Consider the following 24,375-nt stretch of genomic DNA (forward strand, 5'->3'; position numbering starts at 1 on the left):
GGAGAAATTGGCGGTAGTAGAACATTGCATTCGCAATGGCCATAGGATTGACTTCAATGGCCCAAAACTACTGTGCTGTGCCAGTGAATTTGGGACAGCCTGGTGACGGAAGCCATCAAAATGAAACCAGAGAAAAAGAATTTTAACAAGGCCGAAAGAGCTAGAATTTGATTGTAAACAAAGTGGGACAGTGGAAACTTGATTGGTCCTCATCCAATCAATCAGGAGGGATGAATGACGGGGAGTATATAGACCAGCAGACTAGACGTGCCCGGATACCATCCCTGATGAAGATGGCAGAGTCTGTCATTGAAATATCAGTTAAGATTAATACCTGTACCTGCTAGAAGCTGGAGGAGAGTTTATTTCACATAAAATGTCTGTTTATATGCAATTACATGAAAGCATTTGCATTAAAGATTTCTAAATCTACTGTAGGTTACTTTTTTCCCCCCTAGAATTTCATTGAAAGATTACTTTCACACAAGTGCATCTAGAAATTGTAACATGCTATAAGCAAAAAGCAAATATTTCACTAGCTTATGGAATCAGCTATGTTTCCAGGGTTTGATATGATCCACGATTTCCTAACTGCCAGGGTAAAAAAAAAACAAAGGTTAAATTGCTTTTTATTATTTCGACAGACCTCATCTTCTGATCCTCCATCTGTTAGCAGAAGCCTGAGCTCCACTCCAGACAATGATTAATTGGCAGATCAGGCATGCCAACAATAACCTTCAAACATTTTAATTTAGAAACACACAGGGCTCATTTATTGGATTACATCTCAGCAGAGAGTGAATCTGTTTTGTTTTATGTTGCTGAGGTAAAAGGCAATCTTCTACTACCTTTCCTCAACCAGAGAAAAAAAAAATCAACCATTCACTTTCAGCAGCTCACTTAGGATCCATAGACAACACCAGCAGGCAACACTGTGGGGAAAAACACCAACCGTAATTCTTGTATCCCAATTCACACATTACCTGAAGTCAAAGCCTTCAGGTGCATAGAGATCTACAATCATTGCCAATCTTTAAATGTTCCTCCAAATAAACACATTTCCTGCTATCAGAATTAATGGTAACCCTTACACTCTGTAAAATTAGCATGTGGAGAGTGAGGCAGCATCCAGTTCTCAAGGGTTGAGTTAGAATCATGGCATTGGTTTATGCACAGACTGAGAAGTACAAATTAAAATAAGAAACTCTAAAAGAAACCTCTACTAGATAATTATTGGTCCCAAAGAAAAATGGACAGGAAGATACAAGACCATAAGATATAGTAGCAGAATTAAGCCATTTGGCCCGTTGAGTGTGCTCTGCCATTCAATCATGGCTGACCCCTTTTTTCCCTCCTCAATCGCACTCCCCAGCCTTCTCCCCGTAATCTTTGATGCCATGTCCAATTAGGAACCGATCAAGTTCTGCCTTAAATACACCGAATGACCTGGCCTCCACAGCTGCCTGTGGTAATAAATTCCACAAATTCACCACTGTCTGGTGAAAGAAATTTCTCCGTATTTCTGTTTTAAATGACACCGCTCTATCCTGAGGTTGTGCCCTCTTGCCCTAGACTCCCCTACCATGGGAAACATCCTTTCCATATCTACTCTGTCTAGGCCTTTCAACATTCAAAAGGTTTCAATGAGAATCCCCCTCATCCTTCTAAATTCTAGCAATTACAGACCCAGATCTATCAAACATTTGTTGTATGATAACCCTTTCATTCCTGGAATAATTTTTGTGAACCTCCTCTGAACCTTCTCTAGTACCAGCACATCTTTTCTTAAACTAAAACTGTTCACAATACTCAAGGCGAGGCCCCACCAGTGCCTTATAAACTCTCAGCATCACATCCCCACTCTTGTATTCTAGGCCTTTTGAAATGAATGCTAACATGGCATTTGCCTTCCTCTCCACTGGCTTGACCTGCAAGCTAACCTAAAGGGTGATCTGCACAAGGACTCCCAGGTTCCTCTGCATCTCAGATTTTTGGATTTTCTCCTCACTTAGAAAATAGTCTGCACATTTATTTCTACTACCAAAGTGCACGACCATGCATTTTCCAACATTGTATTTCATTTGCCACTCTCTTGCCCATTCTCCTAATCTGTCTAAGTCCATCTGCACCCCACCTGCTTCCCCAACACTACCTGCTCCTCCACCAATCTTCATATCATCTGCAAGCTTGGCAACAAAGCGATCTAGTCCATCATTTAAATTATTTAGAAAGAAGTGGTCCCAACACCAACCCCCGCAGAACACCACTAGTCACTGGCGGCCAAACGGAAAAGGATCCTTTTATTCCCAATTGCTGCCTCCTGCCAATCAGCCAATGCTCTAATCATGTTAGTAACTTTCCTGTAATACCATGTGCTCTAACTTGGTAAGCAGCCTCATGTGTGGCACCTTGCCAAAGGCCTTCTGAAAGGATCTTAATCTGGAAAATTTCAGATATAGGGTTAATAAGAGTAGAGTACAGAAATCACTAAGTGCAGAAGACATCATCAATCGCAGTACCTGCTAGATGAGACAGCTGAAAATTGTAGAAGCTTGCTTCAAGATCATTCAGAGATAGGGGTAAACTTGTATTATGATAGTCCGGGAAAGTCAAATTGGCAGTAAAATAAAGAACTGTATTTAGATAGCATCTTTCAAAACCTCAGGGCATCCAATAGTACTAAAACCACTGAAACACTTGCTTGAAGTGTAATCACTGTTGTAATCTAAGACACATGTCAACCAACCTGTGCTCAGCAGTCCCACTAATAACATTTGGACAGTGATCAAATAACTTCTTTTTGTCACTGCTGACTGGGCAGAACACCAAGCTTAACTCCCCTGCTCTGTTCAGGACAGCATGATGTTAAGAGCGCAGGGAGGGCCTTAGTGTAATATCTAAAACAAAGCACTTCCTCAGTACTGTGCCTAAATTCTTGTTTTCAGGACTCTGGAGTGGTACTTCAGCACATAGTTATCTGATTCAGACAGGAGAAAGCCAGCAACAAAGCACAACTCGTACATTTGTAGACAAGTTTAATGGATTTCAATCAAGGCAGTTTTATTGAACAAAGTCCTAAATGAGTACTTTGCATAAATATTTATCAAAGAGAAGGTCCTGGAGAACACAAGGAGTAGTGTGGAGTGTGCTAATATGCTAGGGAATTTCAAGATAAAGAAGGAAGTCGCATTGGGTCTCTAAAAAACATTAAAGTTCTCAGCCCTGATGGGGTATACCCCAGGTTATTGAGAGGAAAGAGATGAGTTTGCTGGGACATCAACCAATATTCAAAAGATGAGAAAATTAGATTTAAAATACCACAGCTAATAAGTAAATAATTCAAACAGAAAATACATTCTCATGGAAAAATAACTGTGGCTAACAGGAAAAGATTGGTATTAAAGGTAGACGTAGTTTTCACTCAAAGAAAAACCATTTTCATAGAGTTTGTTAGTTTTATTATAAATTAAAATTAAAAGAGGGATACAACAGATTACAAGTAAACATACATTTACCTTTGATTCTTTTTGCAGATAATTTTACAAGTATGAAAATTAGATCATAAAAGCAAAATCTAATATGCAGAAGAAAACAAAAGGAAATATATGAGCTCAAATAATTATTTACATTTGTTTTCATGGTAAAGAGATAAAGACCCAATGCCGCAATGGGAGTAACGAACTTAAAGTACTTAGCAATGAAATGTATATATAAAAGCCTGGATCTGAAGGCGTAAAAACTGCTTTGAAGAGGTGGCTGCAGAAAGGGTGTTATCATCTCTGGATAGTTGTAAGGGAATGATAAGCAGGTTTCAAGGATTTAGATCAATGAGGGAGAAGGAACACTCCAAAGTTGCAGCAGGGTATTTTGTTAAAAGTATAATAAGTTATAAGGAGAAAGAAACAGATATATTAAGAACAATAGGTCTAAAACAGAGTACAGAATAATTAATACAGTAACAAGTCTCATTACGGACAACATTAAAGAATGGACAGGGAAAACATTTGCGGTGACCCAGGCTCTGGCACACAACCGCGACAGATTGAACAGACTGGTGCAAAGCTTGACATGACGGCGCCCCGACGACTCCACCAGGAGCTGAGGGCGCAAGGCAAGGCAAGGCAACAAGTCTCATGCCCTTCTGCTCATCAAGGACCAACTTATGACTGGCCTGGAGATCCTTAGATGTCCTTGGCACTAATCACAAAGTCTGATGAGCTTACTCATTGTTTACACTTACTTAATCAAGAAAGCCCACACTTCTTTTCTAATCTACGCATACCAGTCAGCTACAATTCTAAAATTAATTATTTCTTAATGCTAGATGTATAGGGAGGATTCTACGTTCATTCCCACTGAACTAGACTGGTTTGATTCCAAAAATCTGATCAGTCTAGACTTTACTTTGCCAGCTGAAATTCTCCTCCTTGAAGAAGAAACCACGTTGTCACATTCCCTAATGGTTTAGCATTTGTGTACTTTAAGGTCTCATGGGCCTTATGATGTATTCACCTTTCTAACCCACAGGCTCATTCATTATGAATAGACAACTCCATTCCAAGTAAAACGCTCTGTTTTAACCCTCTCATTACAATAGCACAATTGTCCTAATCAATAAGAAGTCAAATGTATTTAAAAAAAGAGAGAAAACAAAGGCCCAGCACCAATAGGAAAAGTGCTTATGTGACTGGTTGTGCTGTCAGGGCACGTGAGGGAAAAAACAAATCACAATACAATTAGGTACTCAATTCAGTTTTGTGAAAAGAAAGCGTGTTTGACAGAGTTATTAAGAGTTTATTTAGATGTTTGCAAATAATGAACATTTTACAAATTAGGAATAAATTGGTCAGCTGAGGACGCAAGATTGAAGTACCACTGTGCTGAACCTAGAGTATTTATGATGTCAATGACTTGTATGAAGAAACAATAAATATTTGAGTCTATGCAGATGCAGTTAAGGAGGGAAAATAAGCTTCAAGGATAATGCCTATATGCTATAAACTGGTCAATCAAATGACTGGGAACAACTGACAGATAGCACATGAAGAAATGGGGAAATAGCCAGCAGCAGGAAGAATGGAAAAGCAGTTTTAAAAAAAGAGTAATAATATGGACGGTATTGGTACATTGGGAGATTGGAAGTTTTGGTTCATAAAGCACAGAAAAGGAACATGCAGGCAAGGTAAGTAATCAGAGAGACAAATTGTAGTTTAGTCTTCATTGTAAGGGTGCTGTCATCCACGAAAGTTTGTCATTGACTTGTCAGGGATGAACAAAGGTTCATTAGGTTCAATAGAGAAATGAAATCCATTCTTTTTCTCCCACCTGCTTTAATATCGTACAACACTAACTAGACCCATGTTGTCCATGCTGACCAATGAGTCGACAGGTCTGTAGCCTTCAGGCACTGGTGAGACTAGTGCTCACCTAAATACTTACTGTTGAGGAGTTTCTACCTCCACAAGTTGGTGTATTCCAGATTCCAACCACTCTCTGGGTGAAAAAGTTCTTCCCCAGATCCCCTCTTGACCCCACACTCCTCAACTTAAACCTGTGCGCAGTGGGGTAGAGATATCTCTGCTCTGGAGAAAGAATATACGCTGTCCAGCTTGTCCGTTCTCTTCATAATTTTGTACACCTCTATCCTCTCTCAGTTTTCTCTGCTTCAAGGAAAACAAGCTCAATCTCCCCTTGTAACTAAACAATTTCATCTCAGGAAACATCCTGGGGAATCTCCTCTGCGTTCTCTTCAGAGCAAATCAGAACTTATCAATACTGAGCTACACAATATTCCAACATTTTATGAAGCTGTACCATAGTTTACTTGCTCTTATACTCTGTGCCCCAGCCAATGATAGCCATCAACCTGCATACATTCTTAATCAATCCTATCTACTGGTGCTGCCTCCTTCAGGGATTCTTAGACTTGTATACTTAAATCACTCTATTTTTTTAAACATTCCCTTGAGCTTTAACCATTCATTGTGTATGTCTAACCCTTACATAACTTCTGATAAAGCATTACTTTGCACTTAATCAAGGTTAAATTCCATTTACTATCTGCCTTGCCCAACTGAAAAAAAAGGGAATGAATATATCCACGAACACATCTGACCACATACATTATAGATTCACTGGAAATTCTAATGTTCTGGTATTCTGGATGCTGAAGTAACAAGAACTACTGCATCTGGAAAGTTTTCTCACCCAAGCTCAACCAGGATGAAGGTTTGAACTGTGATAGCTGGTATCGAGGCTAGGTTATACAATTACCGGACCTCTTTCAGCACTCCACCAGACTGGTAAAGTTTCAGCAGGAAAGGACCACAACAATTAAACATACAGAAAGACAACAGAGTAGCACAACTGGCAGTTGTGAGCCACTCCCTCGCAGTTCAGTAACTCTGGTTCATTCCCCACTCTATCACTGTTTGCATGGAGTTGGTGCTCCCCCTGAAACTGCTTGTTTCCCTATATGCCCCAAAGACCTGGTGGTTGGTAGGCCAGTTGAACACTGCAAACTGGCAGTAATATAGGTGAGTGTAGAGCTAATGGAAATTTGGAAATAACAGAATGGTGTAGGATTAGTGTAAATGATGTTTTTATTGTCAGCATGGATTCTGTGGGTCATTTCCCTTTAACACCTTTGTCAAACATCCTCTTCCACCCCTCCCCCATGATCATCTTGCACGGAAGATGAGCAGCCATTCTCCATTTGGTACACATTTTCAACTGAACCAAGGATTCCGCTCAGCTGTTCACTGCCAGAATTATTTGTGTTACTAGGGAAACCATTTGCTTGGAGGTAAAGTGAAGTGACACTACCTGTGTCAGAAATGTTTTATTTTCTTGGCTGTAAATACAAAACAAGCCCATTCATTCATATCAATGCTTCACAGCACTGAAGAAATTGAGCAATTAATGCATTTTGTAAGACGTTGCCAACATTCCCAGATACGTAGGTTTTGATTTATTAATTAAATATGGGAGAGAATTAATGGGTGTCAGATCATCACAGGGAGCAAAGCTTCCTGAGTTTTATGGTTGCTTGGCATCATATTGGGTGCAAGCTAGAGTGGCGGTTAGTGAAACACTATTACAGCTTGGGACGAAGGAATTCGGAGTTCAATTCTGGTGTCCTCCATAAGAAAGTTTGTACATTCTTCTTTTGGGTGGAAACCAGAGCATGTGGAGGAAACACACACGCACACAGTCCAAAGACATACTGGTTAGTAGGTTAATTGGTCATTGTAAATTGTCCTGCGTTTAGACTAGGGTTAAATTGGTGGGTGACTGGACAGCACGATTCGGTGAGCCAGAAAGGCCTGTTCTGTGCTGCATCTCTAAATAAAATAAAAATATTGAAGAAAACAACTATGAGATCTGAGAGTGAATCATATCCATGCTTTCACAGCTCCACAATTCCAGTATCAGTAGTTACTGGTGCTTAGTACATAGGACATATGTAGATTGTATTAGAATGCACTACAAATCTATTGACTTGACAACATCATGAATATATAATAACACTACAATTGCAAAGAAAACCATGTGGTGTTTTGCACTTCTTGTATATTTTTTAATAAGTAAATATCTGCAATCAGTCAATAGATGGAGAAAACTCAGCATTCCCTTTTTCAGACTGCACACTTGCCTTAGGACATAAACACTGTTTGAGGGGAGCAGGGATGTAGACTATGTAGATAAAAAAGGAACCAAAACATTTACTCACTGCCAATGCTTTGGACTTGATCATAAATCTGAGAGGTTAGAAGTGGCTGTGGCAGCTCCCGGAGGAAAGTTTTTAAGATAACAGCAGGAATGTGTTCATCTCCATATTCTTCAAATTTGATGGGTTTTCCTAAATTTGGAGTTACAGATATTATTATTCTCTACAAGATATATCAAAATTCTTGCGTACGAAATACACAATGACAAATATAGTTCCAAATAATCACACCAGCAGCAAATGCCCTGATCTGCACTGTATATGTTAAATAAATTCAGGATTTTGAAACAAGCACTGCCACTTACTTCTACTTTATTTTTTCTACTGCACAGTCCCAAGCCCATAACTTTCAACATGACCTGCCACAACTGATCCTTTCTCAATAAAGAGGCATAACCTTCAATGCTGCTTTTTCCAGCAGAAATCCACTCAGCTTCCCAAGGCTCCCACACAGTGGTACTCAACTTAAATGTTCCTTGGTTTATATTCCAACACCATCATCCTGTCTTAATAGAGTATACTTATATTCCTCACAATATTCCCAACCTTCAGAATCCTCTTTCTAGATCCCAGTGCTATTGCAGGCTCAGAGGGCAAATTAATCAATAGCCCCTGAGCTTGGATTTCTGTGGAAGTTTGTTCAAACCCATTGACTCTATAGCCAATCAGCTGATGCAGTATGGGGGCAAACAGCAGTACCAGGACCAAAATGGAAATGCCACTGCTAGATTAAGCCAATGCCATCACCACACAACAGACTTTCAGAAGAATTGTGACAAGAATATTAACACCTGCCCCATTACAAAATCTCTTTTCACTATTGTAAACAGCTCATACACAAAATGACTGAAATATTGCTGGATTGCAATTTTATCGCCTATCTTGGGAACTAATCACATATATCTAGCACCTCAAAAAACAACAACTTGTCACAGAATGCAGGGAACTATTATTTACTTCTTTATAACTGGTGATTAAATTGGTCAGGTGGACACTTACCCAAATTATATTGTTTCTGGATTTCTTTTATGATCTGGATGCTTGCTGATCGTCTAAATATTCCTTCAGTTTGAAGTGCTGTAAATGAAAGTACATTGAAAGTTTCAGCAAGCCGCCTTCACTTACAATGATGTTAGAGCTACTGCTGTGCTCCGGAACTGCTAAATGGAAGTCCAACAGGACAACCTAGGAAGAGCTTACAAGAAGGATCTCTTGATTGCATGCCACAATTTTTCATCCACACGTCTTAAGGCACTTTGTTTTCTTTTGTTCTTATTGTGATCTTTCTTGTAAAAACTGTGCTTATGTCCTTGTGAATGCTGCTCACATGATGCCATGTGCCCATGACGCTCTGCAAGCAAGATTCCTGTTGTACAATCACAATACACTCCACTTTGACTTTAGAGTTAGAAAGTCATGAATACCAGATACTCAGTTTTCTAACTCCATAAACTTAGAACATTAATCTTGATATTTCATGCTTTGCAGAAAGTTCAAATGCCTGGGACTGAAACCAGTTTGCTAGATACATTTTTATTACACTGGATTCATTGTGCAGACAACAGAGTTGAAATGGCTAATGAAATACTTTTTGTTGAAACCACTATTCCATCAAAATAAGAACTGATACAGGAAAAAGACTGCAATACAACATTATCAACTCTGACAGACTTAGAATGCTGGAAAATGCCATTTGATTCTAAAAATTTGGAGGGATTATACCACCTAAAACGTTGAGGATAGCATCTGTCTGTACAATTCAGTATATGAACTTGCAGGCATACAGGATGTAGTTTGTGAACACGTGATTTTGGCTACTAGAGACAAGCACAATAATAGCAGCTTCCTATTGTACTCCTCACAAATATATCTAGAACAACAACGGAGATGAATTTCTACCCTGATATCTTTATAATCTTAACTTCTAGTCATGGTGGTATAGCGGTTAGCACGACACAGTCTGGGGTGTTCCGGAGTTTGGAGTTCAATTCTGGTGCCGTTCTGTAACGAGTATCTGTGTGTCCTCCGCATAGGACCATAAGACAGGAGCAGAATTAGGCCATTCAGTCCAAAGAGTCCACTCCACCATTTCATCATGGCTGATCCTAGATCTCATTCAACCCCATACACCTGCCCTCTCACCATATCCTTTGATGCCTCAACCAAGCAGAAATCTATAACTTCCGCTTTGAATATACCTATAGACTTGGCCTCCACCATAGTCTGTGGCAGAGCATTCCACAGATTCACCACCCGTTGACTAAAAAAAATCCTCCTTACTTCTGTTCTAAAGGTCACCTCTCAGATATGAGGCTGTGCCCTCTAGTTCTGGATACCCCACCAGAGGAAACATCCTCTCCACATCCACCCAATTTAGTCCTTTCGACATTTGGTAGTTCTCAATGAGATCCCCATGAATTCTTCTAAGTTCCAGTGAGTACAGGCCCAAAGCTGCCAAATGCTCCTCATATGTTAACCCCTTCATTCCCGAAATCAACCTTGTTAACCTCTTGTGGAAAGTCTCCAATGACAATATATCCTTTCTGAGATAAGGGGTGCAAAACTGTTGACGATACCCCACGTGCAGCCTCACTAGTGCCTTATAAAGCTTCAGCATTATCTCCTTGTTTTTATATTCTATTCCCCTTGAAATAAATGCTAACATTGCCTTTGCCTCTCTAGAACAGACTAGCCTGTGAATTAACATTCTGGGAGTCTTGCATAAGGGCTGCTAAATCTCTCTGCACCTCTGATGTTTGAATCTTCTCCCCATTTAGATAATAGTCTGCATGATTGCTCCTTTTACCAAAATGCATTATCATAGACATAGAAAACTTACAGCACAATACAGGCCCTTTGGCGACAAAGCTGTGCCGAACATGTCCTGACCATAGAAATTACCTAGGGCTACCCACAGCCCTCTATTTTTCTGAGCTCCCTGTCCAGGAGTCTCTTAAAAGACCCTATCGTATCTGCCTCCACCACCGTCACCATCAGCCCATTTCACGCACTCACCACTCTCTGCATAAAAAAAAAACTTACCCCTGGCATGTCTTTTGCACTTACTTCCAAGCACCTTAAAACTGTGCCCTCTTGTGCTAGCCATTTCAGCCCTGGGAAAAAGCCTTTGATTATCCACATGATCAATGCCTCTCATAATCTTATACACCTCTATCAGGTCACCTCTCATCCTCCGTCGCTCCAAGGAGAAAAGGCCATGTTCACTCAACCTATTCTCATAAGGCATGCTCCCCAATCCAGGCAACATCCTTGTAAATCTCCTCTGCACCCTTTCTATGGTTTCTACATCCTTCCTGTAGTGAGGCGACCAGAACTGAGTATGGTACTCCAAGTGGGGTCTGACCAGGGTTCTATATAGCTGCAATGTTACCTCTCAGCTCCTAAACTCGAACCCACAATTGATGAAAGCCAATGCATCATATGCTTTCTTAACTACAGAGTCAACCTGCGCAGTAGCTTTGAGTGTCCTATGGACTCAGACCCCAAGATCCCTCTGATCCTGCACACTGCCCAGAGTCTTACCATTAATACTATATTCTGTCATCATATTTGACCATCCAAAATGAACCACCTCACACTTACCTGGGTTGAACTCCATCTGCAACTTCTTAGCCCAGTTTTGCATGCTATTAATGTCCTGCTGTAACCTCTGACAGCCCTCCACACTATCCACAACATCTCCAACCTTTGTGTCATCAGCAAATTTACTAACCTATCCCTCCACTTCTTCATCCAGGTCCTTTATAAAAATCACGAAGAGTAGGGGTCCCAGAACCGATCCATGAGGTACACCACTGGTGACCGACCTCCATGCAGAATATGACCTGTCTACAACCACTCTTTGCCTGCCTTCTGCGGGCAAGCCAGTTCTGGATCCACAGGGCAATGTCCCCTTGGATCCCATACCTCCTTTCTTTCTCAATAAGCCTTGCATGGGGCACCTTGCCAAATGCCTTGCTGAAATCCATATACACTACATCTACTGTTCTACCTTCATCAACGTGTTTAGTCACATCCACAAAAATTCAAATCAGGCTCGTAAGGCATGACCTGCCTTTCACAAAGCCATGCTGACTATTCCTAATCATATTATGCCTCTCCAAATGTTCATAAATCCTGCCTCTCAGGATCTTCTGCATCAACTTACCAACCACTGAAGTAAGACTCACTGGTCTATAATTTCCTGGGCTATCTCTACTCCCTTTCTTGAATAATGGAACAACATCTGCAACCCTCCAATCCTCTGGAACCTCTCCCATCCCCATTGATGATGGAAAGATCATCGCCAGAGGTTCAGCAATCACCTCCCTAGCATCCCACAGTAGCTTGGGGTACATCTCGTCCAGTCCTGATGACTTATCCAACTTGATGCATTCCAAAAGCTCCAGCACATCCTCTTTCTTAATATGCACATGCTCAAGCTTTTCAATCTGCTGTAAGTCATCCCTACAATTGTCATGATCCATTTCTGTAGTGAATACTGAAGCAAAGTATTCATTAAGTATCTCTGCTATCTCCTCCGGTTCCATCATACACACTTTTCCACTGTCACACTTGACAGGTCCTCTTCTCTCACGTCTTATCCTCTTGCTCTTCACATACTTGTAGAATGCCTTGGGCTTTCCTTAATCCTGTCTGCCAAGGCCTTCCCATGGCCTCTTCTGGCTCTCCTATTTTCATTCTTAAGCTCCTTCTTGCTAGCCTTATAATCTTCTAGATCTCTATCATTACCTAGTTTTTTCTTAACCTTTCATAAGCTCTTGTTTTCTTCTTGACTAGATTTACAACAGCCTTTGTACACCATGGTTCCTGTACCCTACCATCTTTTCCCTGTCTCATTGGAATGTACCCATGCAGAACTCCACACAAATATCCCCTGAACATTTGTCACATTTCTTCCGTACATTTCAGAGAACATTTGTTTCCAATTTATGCTTCCAAGTTCCTGCCTGATAGCGTCATATTTCCCCCTACTCTAATTAAATGATCCTAACTTGTCTGTTCCTATCCCTCTCCAATGTTACAGTAAAGGAGATAGAATTGTGATCACTATCTCCAAAATGCTCTCCCACTGAGAGACCTGACACCTGACCAGGTTCATTTCCCAATACCAGATCAAGTACAGCCTCTCCTCTTGTAGGCTTATCTATATATTGTGTCAAGAAACCTTCTTGAACACACCTAACAAACTCCACCCCATCTAAACCCCTCACTCTAAGGACATGCTAATCGATATTTGGGAAATTAAAATCTCCCACCACGACAACCCTGTTATTATTACACCTTTTCAGAATCTGTCTCCTTATCAGCTCCTCGATGTCCCTGTTACTAGTGAGTGGTCTATAAAAAACACCCAGTAGTTATTGACCCCTTCCTGTGCCTAACTTCCACCCACAGAGACTCAGTAGACAATCCCTCCATGTCTATAACCATTCCTGCCCTTGAGCCCTCCAAATCTCTGTAATGGCCACAACATCATAGCTCCCAACATTATACATTTCCCAACACTGTATTCCATCTGTCACTTTTTTGCCGATTCTTCCAATTTGTTTAAGTCCTGCTGCAGTCGTGTTGCTTTGTCAGCACTACCTAACCCTTCACCTATCTTCATATCATCTTCAAAGTTTGCCACAAAGCCATCAATTCCACTTCACTGACAAACAATGTGAAAATTAGCAGTTCCAATACTGACATCTGAGGAATTGCTGGGGCAGCATGGTTCAAAGGGCCTCAATAAGTAAATTGCCCCATCTACCCATGACAAGATTTCACCAAGAATCCATCAACCCATTCTTCTGTCACAATTTGATGAAGAAAGTTACAAAGATATACAGTCTTTAGGAAATGAAGTGTATTGCCCAGTGTCTGCTTTAAATAGGCAAACTCTTATTTTTTTTAATAAAAACAGGACCCTCCAATAAGAGGAAACACAACATCCACACATTCAAGATCCCTCAGGATACTGATCTTTCAATCAAATTTCCTCTCACTCCTCTAAACTCAGTGGATACAAGCCTAATCTGTCCACCTTTCTTTGTAGGTTAACCTCTCATTCAGGGTATTAGTAGCTGGCAAGGAAGAGTTGATGAAAGGATATGGGGAGAAGGCAGGAGATTGGGGCCGAGAGGAAAATTGGATCGGCCAAAATGAAATGGCAGAGCAGACTCAATGGGCCAAATGGCCTTATTCTGCTCCTATATTGTAATGTTTTATAGCACAGCTGCTCTCAAAGAATTTGCTCCAATTGTTTAAACTTCAAGCTTGCAATACAAAGCTGCAAACAAGAATCCACAGTGATATGCAGTAACTAGTGATTAGGTGATGTAAAACCATGGTTTTACAACTCAGATGGAAGAAAAGATTAGCAGGCATAAGAAGCTTCACATATTTGAGGTGCTAAGCCATGAAACCTGTGTTTGATACAATGATTGAGAGAGGAACAAGAATACTTTATTTGGTATAGAAGGAACAATGGGTCAAGGTAGAAATACAATATTCATTATGTTGTTAACAAACCTGAGAAAAGGTTGGTGACTAGGTGCATTGGAGGCATCTACCTCTTAGATAAGAAGTTGTTTTTCTGCAATACATTTATTGATGTTGCAACCCTTTCTAATGTATGTATAAATTATAATGCTGTTTTATATATGTGTCTACTTTTCATTGAAGATATATTGAGGTTAATGAAAGCAAGGTTCCTGGCAGGAATAAAGCAGAATATACAATTTCCATTTGAAACCCGAGGAGATAAGATCAGGAAAATTTATGAATGACATATAAAGGATGGAGTTAATGTGGTGGAAATTATTGTTCAGAATTCTAAATAACAATAATAATAATAATAATAATAATAACAGCATTATTTATATAACGCCCTTCAGACATTAAGATGCAGGTTTAAAGTGCTATACGTAGATTGTAAAGATAAATCAATATTATCTAATTTTTTTGACTAATTTAAAAATTACAACTAATAACAAACATTATGCAAAATAAAATGTAATTGAATACCATATTATATCAATGTAATCAACATCAACAGGCATTAAGTAACCTTTTCAGCAAGCCAAAGTTAAAAAAGTAGGTTTTCAGAAGTGTTTTCAAACAGTCCACAGTACTACAGTGGCTATCTCAGTCAGTAGAGTACTCCAGATTTTTGATACTTAAGAGCAAAAGTCCGCATCACCAGTTCTTGTATGCTTGGGTTTGGGAGCACTAAGCAAACGAGTATTTGTATATGTAAGATTACGATTAGGGAGGCAAGGGAGGGGACAGACACTCCAAAATATATAGAGGAGCTAGATTATTTAGAGCCTTATATATAGTTCAGAGTATTTTAAAATGTATCTTATTTTAAAATTCAAAGCACTTAAGTAGACTCCTTTTGACTTCACAAGGGGGGAGTGTTACAACTTTACACAGATTATCATTTCTGAAACCAATATTCTTAACACAGAAAAGATTATACAACATACCATTTTGTTTCAGGAACTGCACTGTCTGCTTCATTACCAGAGGAATAAGTTCTCCATTCCCTTTGTCTCGGAGGCTAGTATTTACAAAAACAAATCAGGACAGTCACTGCACAGAAATCACTTTTATGAGAATACTGAGTAAAAATCCACATTAACTTTCATTTTGAAAAATATGCCAAACTACTTTGCAAAAGTGTTTTCAAGCACTGATATCAAACTGACAAGCAGATTTTTTGATGAACAAAACCATTGCCAAAGGAGTACGCAGTTTTTAAAATGCTGTTGATAACAAGAGAATAAGATGGAGTGGTTTTGGGAGAAGAATTATAATTTAATTCGTGCATGAACATGGTGCTGGCAAGTCCAACGTCTGTTGTCTATTCTGAACTTGTTAAAAGTGTCATCCTGAACCACTGGAATGAGTGCAGTGATAGAGGAAAGTTTGGCCGAACTGCAGCTGGATGTTAAACCTGACTGGCAAAATCCTAGCAGGGTCAGGATTGATCATAAGATCCTCTTTGTCACAAAATGATTGAAACATGTAAATGAGAAATGAGGCCAGAATCCTGCAGCAAGAGAGGAGGAACGGGATCAAAAGGCAATCACAAAGATACAGTGGCCTTTTAAGCGTTTTCTTACAAAAATATTTCACCCTCTGGAGAGCTCTTGAAATAACAGTCCAATTGTTCTGTCAGCTTTAAAAAACTTGCACACTAACCACTTTCTGAAAGCAGGTAAACTTTCTTCCCATTAAGGGTCATTACATTGTATCTAATGTATATTGAGACGACTGAAAAATAGAACACATCTATGTGGAATAGAATTCCAAAAAAAAACAATAATCTTTTGCTGAAACATCCTTGAATTCGAAGCAACCAGAGCTGCAGACACACAGTGCCTATACAGTGTATTCACACCCCCTTGAAAATTTTCATGTTTCATTGGTTTACAATATTGAATCACAGTGGATCTAATTTAGCTATTTTTGACACTGATCAACAGAAAAAGACTTTTTCATGTCAAAGTGAAAACAGATCACTACAAAGTGATCCAAATTAATCATAAATATACGTTTGTAAAAACACAAAATAATTGATTGCACAAGTACTCACTCACCCCCTTTAATATGACACACCAAATCATCACTGGTACAGCTAACTGGTTTTAGAAGTCACATAATTAGTTAAATAAACTGGACTGGTCAAAGAACACTGAGGCTGTCTACAAGGAGGGTCAGAGCCGTCTCTATTTCCTGAGGAGACTGAGGTCCTTTAACATATGCCGGACGATGCTGAGGATGTTCTATGAGTCTGTGGTGGCCAGTGCGATCATGTTTGCTGTTGTGTGCTGGGGCAGCAGGCTGAGGGTAGCAGACACCAACAGAATCAACAAACTCATTCGTAAGGCCAGTGTTGTTGTGGGGATGGAACTGGACTCTCTCACGGTGGTGTCTGAAAACAGGATGCTGTCTAAGTTGCATGCCATCTTGGTCAATGTCTCCCATCCACTACATAATGTACTGGGTGGGCACAGGAGTACATTCAGCCAGAGACTCATTCCACTGAGATGCAGCATGGAGTGTCATAGGAAGTCATTCCTGCCTGTGGCCATCAAACTTTACAACTACTCCCTTGGTGGGTCAGACACCCTGTGCCAATAGGCTGGTCCTGGACTTATTTCATAATTTACTGGCATAATTTACATATTAGTATTTATGGTTCTATTACTATTTATTATTTATGGTGCAACTGTAACAAAAACCAGTTTCCCCCAGGATCAATAAAGTATGGCTATGACTATGACTATGACTAAGTGGAGTTCACCTGTGTGCAGACAAGATGTCTCAATCGATGTAATAAAAACACACTTGTATCTGGAAGGTCCAGCTGCTGGCAAGTCAGTACCCTGGCAAAAACTACACCATGAAGACAAAAGAACACTCCAAGCAACTCCACGAAAAGGTTATTGAAAAGCACAAGTCAGGAGGTGGATACAAGAAAACTTCAAAGTCACTGAATGTCCCTTGGAGTACAGTTACATCAATCATCAAGAAATTAAAAGAATATGGCACAGCTGTAAATCTGCCCAGAGCAGGCTGTCCTCAGAAACTGAGTGACCATGCAAGAAGGGGATTAGTGAGGGAGGACACCAAGAGATCTGGAAGAGTTACAAGCCTCAGTGGCTGAGATGGGAGAGACTGCACATACAACAACTGTTGCCCAGGTGCTTCATCAGTTACAGCTTCATGGGAGAGAGTGGCAAAGAGAAAGCCACTGTTCAAAACAAAAAACTCACATGAAACCTCAGCTACAGTTTGCCAGAAAGCATGTGGGAGACTCTGACATCATCCAGAAGAAGGTTCTATTGTCTGATTAAAAATTGAGCTTTCTGGCCATCAAACCAAATGCTATGTTTGGCATAAGCCAAACACTACACATTATCAAAAACACACCATCCCTACTGTAAAGTATGGTGGTGGCAGCATCATGCTGTGGGGATGCTTCACTGCAGCAGGCCCTGGAAGGCTTGTGAAGGTAGAGGGTAAAACGAATGCAGCAAAATACAGAGAAATCCTGGAGGAAAATCTGACGCAGTCTGCAAGAGAACTGCAACTTGAGAGAAGATTTGTTTTCCAGGAAGACAATGACCTCAAGCATAAAGCCAAAGCTATGCAGGAACGGCTTAAAAATAACAAAGTTAATGTCCTGGAGTGGCCAAGTCAGAGTCCAGGCCTCAATCCAATTGAGGATGTGGTTGGACTCAGGACCCCCATGCAGTCTAACAGAGTTTGAGCAGTTTAGTAAAGGGGAATGAGGAAAAATTGTAGTGTCCAGATGTGCAAAGCTGATAGGGACCTATCCACACAGACTTAAGGCCATAATTGCTGCCAAAGGTGCATCTACTAAATACTGACTTGAATGGGGTGAATACTTATGCAATTAACTATTTTGTGTTTTATATTTGTAATTAATTTAGATCACTTAGTAGAGATCTGTTTTCACTTTGACATGAAAGACTTTTTTTGTTGATCAGTGTCACAAAAAAGCCAAGTTAAATCCACTGTGATTCAATGTTGTAAAACGTGAAAACTTCTGGGGGGGGGGGGGAATGAATACTTTTTATATGCACTGATGCACTGTATACAGGAATAAGAGCAACACAAACAATTGCAATGCATGATATAGAACTGCTGACTCACAGCTCTGGGTTCAGTTCTAATTTCCTTCGTCTCCACCTCAGTGGTTCCCAGGACGATGTTCTCCATTCCAAGACAGCAGTGATGTCCTCCTCCTTCAAAGAACAGCATTACCCATCCTCCACCATTGAGACTGCCCTCACCTGCATCTCCCCCTTTTCCAAGGATCCACACGTACCCCATCTTCCCACTGCCTTAAATGGGATAGAGTCCTCAGCTACCACCCCATGAGCCTAAACACATTATTCCCTGCAACTTCTAACCTCTTAAAAAGGATCCTACCACCAAACACATCTTTATGCCCCCTCCCCCAACTCTTTGCTTTCCACAGGGATCATTCCCTCGATGATTCCCTTGTCCATCTGTCTCTTCCCATTAATCTCCTTCCTGGCACGTATCACTGCAAGTGACAGAAATGCTACACTTGCCCATTCAGCAACTCCCTCACCTCCATTTAGATCCCTGAAGCAGTCCTTCCAGGTGAGGCAACATTTCATGTGCAAATCTGTTGGGGTCATCTATTGTATCCGGTGCTCCCAATATAGCCTCCTCTACATTGTTGAGACCTGACATAAATTGGGGGACTGCTTTGTCAAGCGCCTCCACTCCACCCGCCAAAAGTGGAATTTCCCGGTGGCCAACCATTTTAAGTCCTATCCCCATTCCCATTCTGACATGTCGGTCCATGGCCTCCTCTTCTGCCACAATGAGGCCATTCGCTGGGTGCAATATCACCTCATGTTCCATCTAGGTAGCCGCCAACCTGATGGCATGAACATCGATTTCTCCTGGTACTTTTCCCCCTACTCTTTCCCTCTTCTTCTATTCCCCATTCTGGCCTCTTACCTCTTCTCCTCAACTGCCTATCACCACCCCCTGGTGTCCCTCCTTCTTCCCTTTCTCCCATGGCCCACTCTTCTCTCCTATTAGATTTCTTCTTCTCAAGCCCTTTACCTTGCCCCCCCTACCTGGCTTCACCTTCTTGCTTGTCCTCATTCCCCTTACCCCACCTTCTTATTCTGGTGCCTTCCCCCTTTCCAATCCCGATGAAGGGTCTCAGTCCAAAACACGAACTGTTCATCCACTTTCATAGAAGCTGCCTGATTTCCAAGTTCCTCCAGCATTTTGTGTGTGTTATTCTTATACTCAACGCCTCAGTCAATGAGGGCAAACAAAATGTACACCTTTATTACCAACTCTGTGTTCCTATTTTCACAGAAAAGTGTACTAGTACCTCCAAGGATTCCCCGTTGAGAAACACAACCCAAGGTCCCACCATTCACCGTGTATATCCTGCTCTGGTTTAAATTCCCAAAAAACAACTCTTTGCATTTGCCGAAGTTAAATTACACCTGCCGCTCCCTTGCCCAATTTCCCAATATCCTGTTGTGACTTCAGACAACATGCTTCACAGTCCATTATACTACCAATTCTGGCGTCAAATGCAAAATTATAGCCAAGCTCCAAGGTCACATACACATGGCTGGTGTTGGTCATGGCAGGTAACAGAAGAACCAAGAGTTCCAATACAGGACACTTACTAATGTTTACAAACACTAGATTTAAAAAAAAAATCAACTCCAAAATGTATCCATGCCACACGTTGGTTAAATTAGTAATTTATTTTAAGTACAAGATTGAAAAAAAGATAATTGTAATAGCTTTAGGGTGAAACCTGTAAATACTTACTACTGCAGATCAACTCCAAACTGCTGCTGTGGAAGGGGAGGTCGAGGAGGGGGTGTCCTTGTTGGTTGGGGTAGTCCTCCCTTTTGGGATGCTCTCAAATTTTCATCATATCTGAGGGAAAGACGCACAATGTAATTATTACATTATGCACATGTAATTAAAGGATAGTGTGAAACACACTGTCTCTCCTCTCAAATTCCCATAGTCCCATACATCGTAGAAGGCAAGCTCCATATTTCACACTGTGTGCAACGCGTGCCTTTAGGAATAGTGTGCCCCCTACAGTCATGGGCTCCATCTAGCTTTAAAATGACAGAAATGCCCATTACATTGGCCCTTTATTCGAATAATGTCAGCAGTGAGGTTTTAAAAAAAACTCAAAATGCCAGAACAAGCCTGCAGAATATTTCATGTATAGAATTTAATGTCATTTTTTCCCCAATGAACTGTGTTCTCAAAAAGTGAATAAAATACATGAAGGAGGCAGCATTCTGGGAAATGCTAAGCAAAGTATTATACAAAAATAACAGATTGTGAGCACAGACCTGTAGCCTTAGGAAGCAATGCAAAACACAGGGGCTACACTAAATGTAGTAAATTATTCTCCTATTGAATAGCTATGGGAATGGAAACAGTGCTGCAAGACAAAAAGCCATGATATGACAGGTTTTCATTCTCTGGAATGGATTTTCATTTTGCTTTTGTTTGAATCGTAGGAAGTAGTGAGAATCAAAGCGCTCACCATGCTCGTGGTAATGCTAACTCAACTGGAGCAATTTAGCAGGGTGGCTATTAACAAGTCAGATGATTATTCAGGGGCAGGCCAGGCTTAGAGAAGAGTTGATTGTATACCAAACAAAATCATAGCCAATTTACTCAGAAAAGAGTATTTTATGAGCAGAGGAAACAGAAGACAGAGCAAAAATAACAGCAACATCTCCAAATAAAAGCAATCCAATTTCAGCAGAAAACCAGAGTTAGTGGAGAATAGTTGTAGACAAATTATGTGCATAAATCAAATCCCAGTTGCCAGAACAAAGCAAAGTTATTCAATCATCCCTACGTTTTGAGAACAACCTTTTACTGAATCCAGCCTCATTCTCATTGTATTGCCCTATACAATTTTTTTCTATTCTTTCTGAATGGAAATAGGGACGCCTTTGAAATATTTTATGCCTGCTTGAACTTATGGTAAAGTACTACATTGTTCAATGCACCATTGTGATGCTGGATTTTTCACAAGGTATCTATATTTCAATGATTTTCTGAATTCCACACTTTTTACACAGAATTGGCCAGTCAGTGGAAATGATTATCTTTATCAATTTTTCCACGATCTCCTCTACTCCAGTGAAAAAAGGAGCAGATTCTTCCAAATTTCCTTGTAACTGCAAGATGGGTCTAATTCAATGCCATATAGCTATGATTCCACAGTCACTCCTTTCCTGGAAATTTCTCCTGCATTAGTTCCACAGCACAGCTAACAACCCAGCTAGGCTCCTAGAATCATTCCCAATTCTCAAAACCTGGTCTATTAATACTTTATACAAAGTGAACATCATCACCCTTGCATTCAATGCCACCTTGTATGGAAGCTGCTTTGCCTTTTAAATCATTGCTTGAACATATACGCCGATCATTAACAGATCTATACATTTGTATTTCTGAACTTCTGCTTTTGTATTCCGAATCTTCAAATCTCTTCTTCTCTCAAAAGGTGCACATCTCTGCACTCATTGTCTACCCTCCAATTTTGCAATCAACTCTTTCATGTCCATTGCTCACTGATTACTAATCAATGACTAATACTCTAATGCTGAGTCCACACATTAAATATTTCAAACTATTGCATTTCCAACTCTCACGTGGCCTCAGACCAAGAGCCAAAAAAAAAAAAAAAATTAGAAGTCATGGTCAGCAGGATAATTTTATGTCCCTAAATCTTCCTGAATAGTTAAATGTGCAATTCTATTCATTCAAAGCAATGCTTTATTTTATAAAAGCTTCAAACTAAAGAACAGTACCACAGCCATGCCTACAAGCTGCATTTTGACTATACAGACAGTAGCTTCTACAACCATTTCCAAAAACACTCTAATTTTAAAATATGGACATGTATTTCAACAGCAGCCTCAATGAGACCTGTGATCAGATGTAATTTGTGTAATGCAACCATGTGGTTCTCTACATTAATGGTTATGGAATTAAAGATCAAGATTTTATCATTCCAAAATTCAGTACCATCAAAAGCAAGTACATTCTCTATTTTTCCATAAAATATATTATTGCCTTTTGTTCTTTAATTCACAGGACACTGTAGAAGCTGCAATAAAATTCAATGCAAGTTTTGTAGATATATTTTGTTAGCGCTCATTATCTTGTATAATAAAATTCATCAATTCAAAGTGCTTCCACATTCTTTGAAATGTTTATTGTTATTATGCATGCCAATTCCTTCTACACTTTCTACTTTACACAATGTTCAGATAGCTTCAGGAAGAGCACACAGAAGCAAATTTAAATCAAACTGTAACATTCAATTACTTTCCAATAGTCTGAACATTTCCAAAACAGTCTCATCTAGCAGAAGAGATGGCCATTTAGCCAATTGGGCTTTGGCTGCCCCTACGAATGTGATATATAGTTAGTTCCACTCCCCTGATGTTTCCACAAAGCCTCGTTTCCCCCCCCCACCCAAATTTGCATGTGTTTATTCAATTCACTTTTCAAAGTTACTGTTGGATCCATTGCCACCCCTTCTTCAGGCAATAAATACCAACTATAATTTCCTAGTTTTAAAAAAAGTTCTCACTGGCTCTTTACTTCTTTTGCCAATTAAATTTATGTGCTCTGATTACTCACACTTCAGCCATTCCATCAAAACCCCTCAGAATTTTGATCATTTCCATTAGAAGTTCCTTTAGCCACACTTACTATACTTAACTGAAAGGATGACAATCAAATCTGTCCTAGTAACTCAAGTTCCGAATACCTGGTGCCATTATAGATAATACCTCAAGCAGAAACCTAATTTAATAGACACCATAAAACCATAAAATATAGGAGCAGAATTAGGCCATTTGGCCCATTGAGTCTGCTCTGCCATTTCACCATGGCTGATCCAATTTTCCCCTCAGCCCCAATCTCCTGCCTTCTCCCTGTATCCCTTCGTGCCCTGACCCATCAAGAACCTACCAAACTTTGCCTTAAATATACATAAAGACCTGGCCTCTGTGGCAAAGAATTCCAGATTCACCACTCTCTGGCTAAAGAAATTCCTCATCTTCATTCTGCAAGAATGCTCCTCTATTCTGAGGCTGCGTCCTCTGGTCCTAAACTCTCCACCTCCACCCTGTCAAGGCCTTTCACCATTCAATAGGTTTCAATGAGGTCACCCCTCATTCTTCTGAACTCTAGTGAACACAAGCCCAGAGCCATCAAACGCTCTTCATATGACAAGCCATTGAATCCTGGAATCATTTTCGTGAACCTCCTTTGAACCCTCTCTGGTTTCAGCACATCCTTTCTAAGATAAGGGGCCCAAAACTGTTCACAATACCCAAAATGAGGCCTCACAAGTGTTTTATTAAGTTTTAACATTACATCCTTGCTTTTATATTCCTGTCCTCTTTGAATGCTAACATTGCATTTGCCTTCCTCACCACAGACCTGCAAATTAACCATTAGGGAATCCTTCACAAGGACTCCGAAGTACCTTTGCACCTCAGATTTTTGTATTTTCTCTCCATTTAGAAAACAGTCAGCCCTTTCATTTCTTCTACCAAACTGCATGACCATACACTTCCCGACACTGTATTTCATTTGCCATTTCTTTCGCCATTCTCCAAATCTGTCCTTCTATAGCCTCTCTACTCCCTCAGAACTACCATTCTCTCTACCCATCTTCATACCTTCTGCAAGTTAGCAACAAAGTCATCAATTCCATCGTCCAAATCATTGACATATAATGCAAAAAGAATCAGTCCCAACATAGACCCTTGTGGAACACTACCAGACACTGGAAGCTAGTCAGAAAAAGCTCCCTTTGTTCCCACTCTTTGCCTCTTGTCAATCAGCCACTGTTTTATCCATGCTCGAATCTTTCCCGTAATACCATGGGCTCGTAGTTCATTAACCAGCCTCACGTGTGGCACCTTGTCAAAGGCCTTCTGAAAATCCAAGTACACAAAATCAACTGATTTTCCTTTGTTTCTCCTGCTTGTTACTTCTTGAAAGAATTCCAAAAGATTTGTCTGGCAAGATTT

The 24,375-nt window shown here is 40.2% G+C and overlaps 1 protein-coding gene across 3 annotated transcripts in view; it reads right to left on the reverse strand.

Moving 5' to 3' along the window:
* Positions 1-24,375, reverse strand: part of LOC140202681 (rho GTPase-activating protein 8-like) — a 94,935-nt gene that overhangs the window by 10,665 nt on the left and 59,895 nt on the right. For all 3 annotated transcript variants that reach the window (XM_072267835.1, XM_072267837.1, XM_072267836.1), the window contains 4 exons: positions 20,111-20,221; positions 15,226-15,299; positions 8,729-8,806; positions 7,733-7,861 (listed from right to left, as the gene is read on the reverse strand). In XM_072267835.1, coding sequence (XP_072123936.1) covers positions 7,733-7,861; positions 8,729-8,806; positions 15,226-15,299; positions 20,111-20,221 — 392 coding nt within the window. The remainder of the gene's footprint in view (positions 1-7,732; positions 7,862-8,728; positions 8,807-15,225; positions 15,300-20,110; positions 20,222-24,375) is intronic.

The sequence above is a fragment of the Mobula birostris genome, chromosome 9 (assembly GCF_030028105.1).
Source record: "Mobula birostris isolate sMobBir1 chromosome 9, sMobBir1.hap1, whole genome shotgun sequence".
Classification (NCBI taxonomy): Eukaryota; Metazoa; Chordata; class Chondrichthyes; order Myliobatiformes; family Myliobatidae; genus Mobula; species Mobula birostris.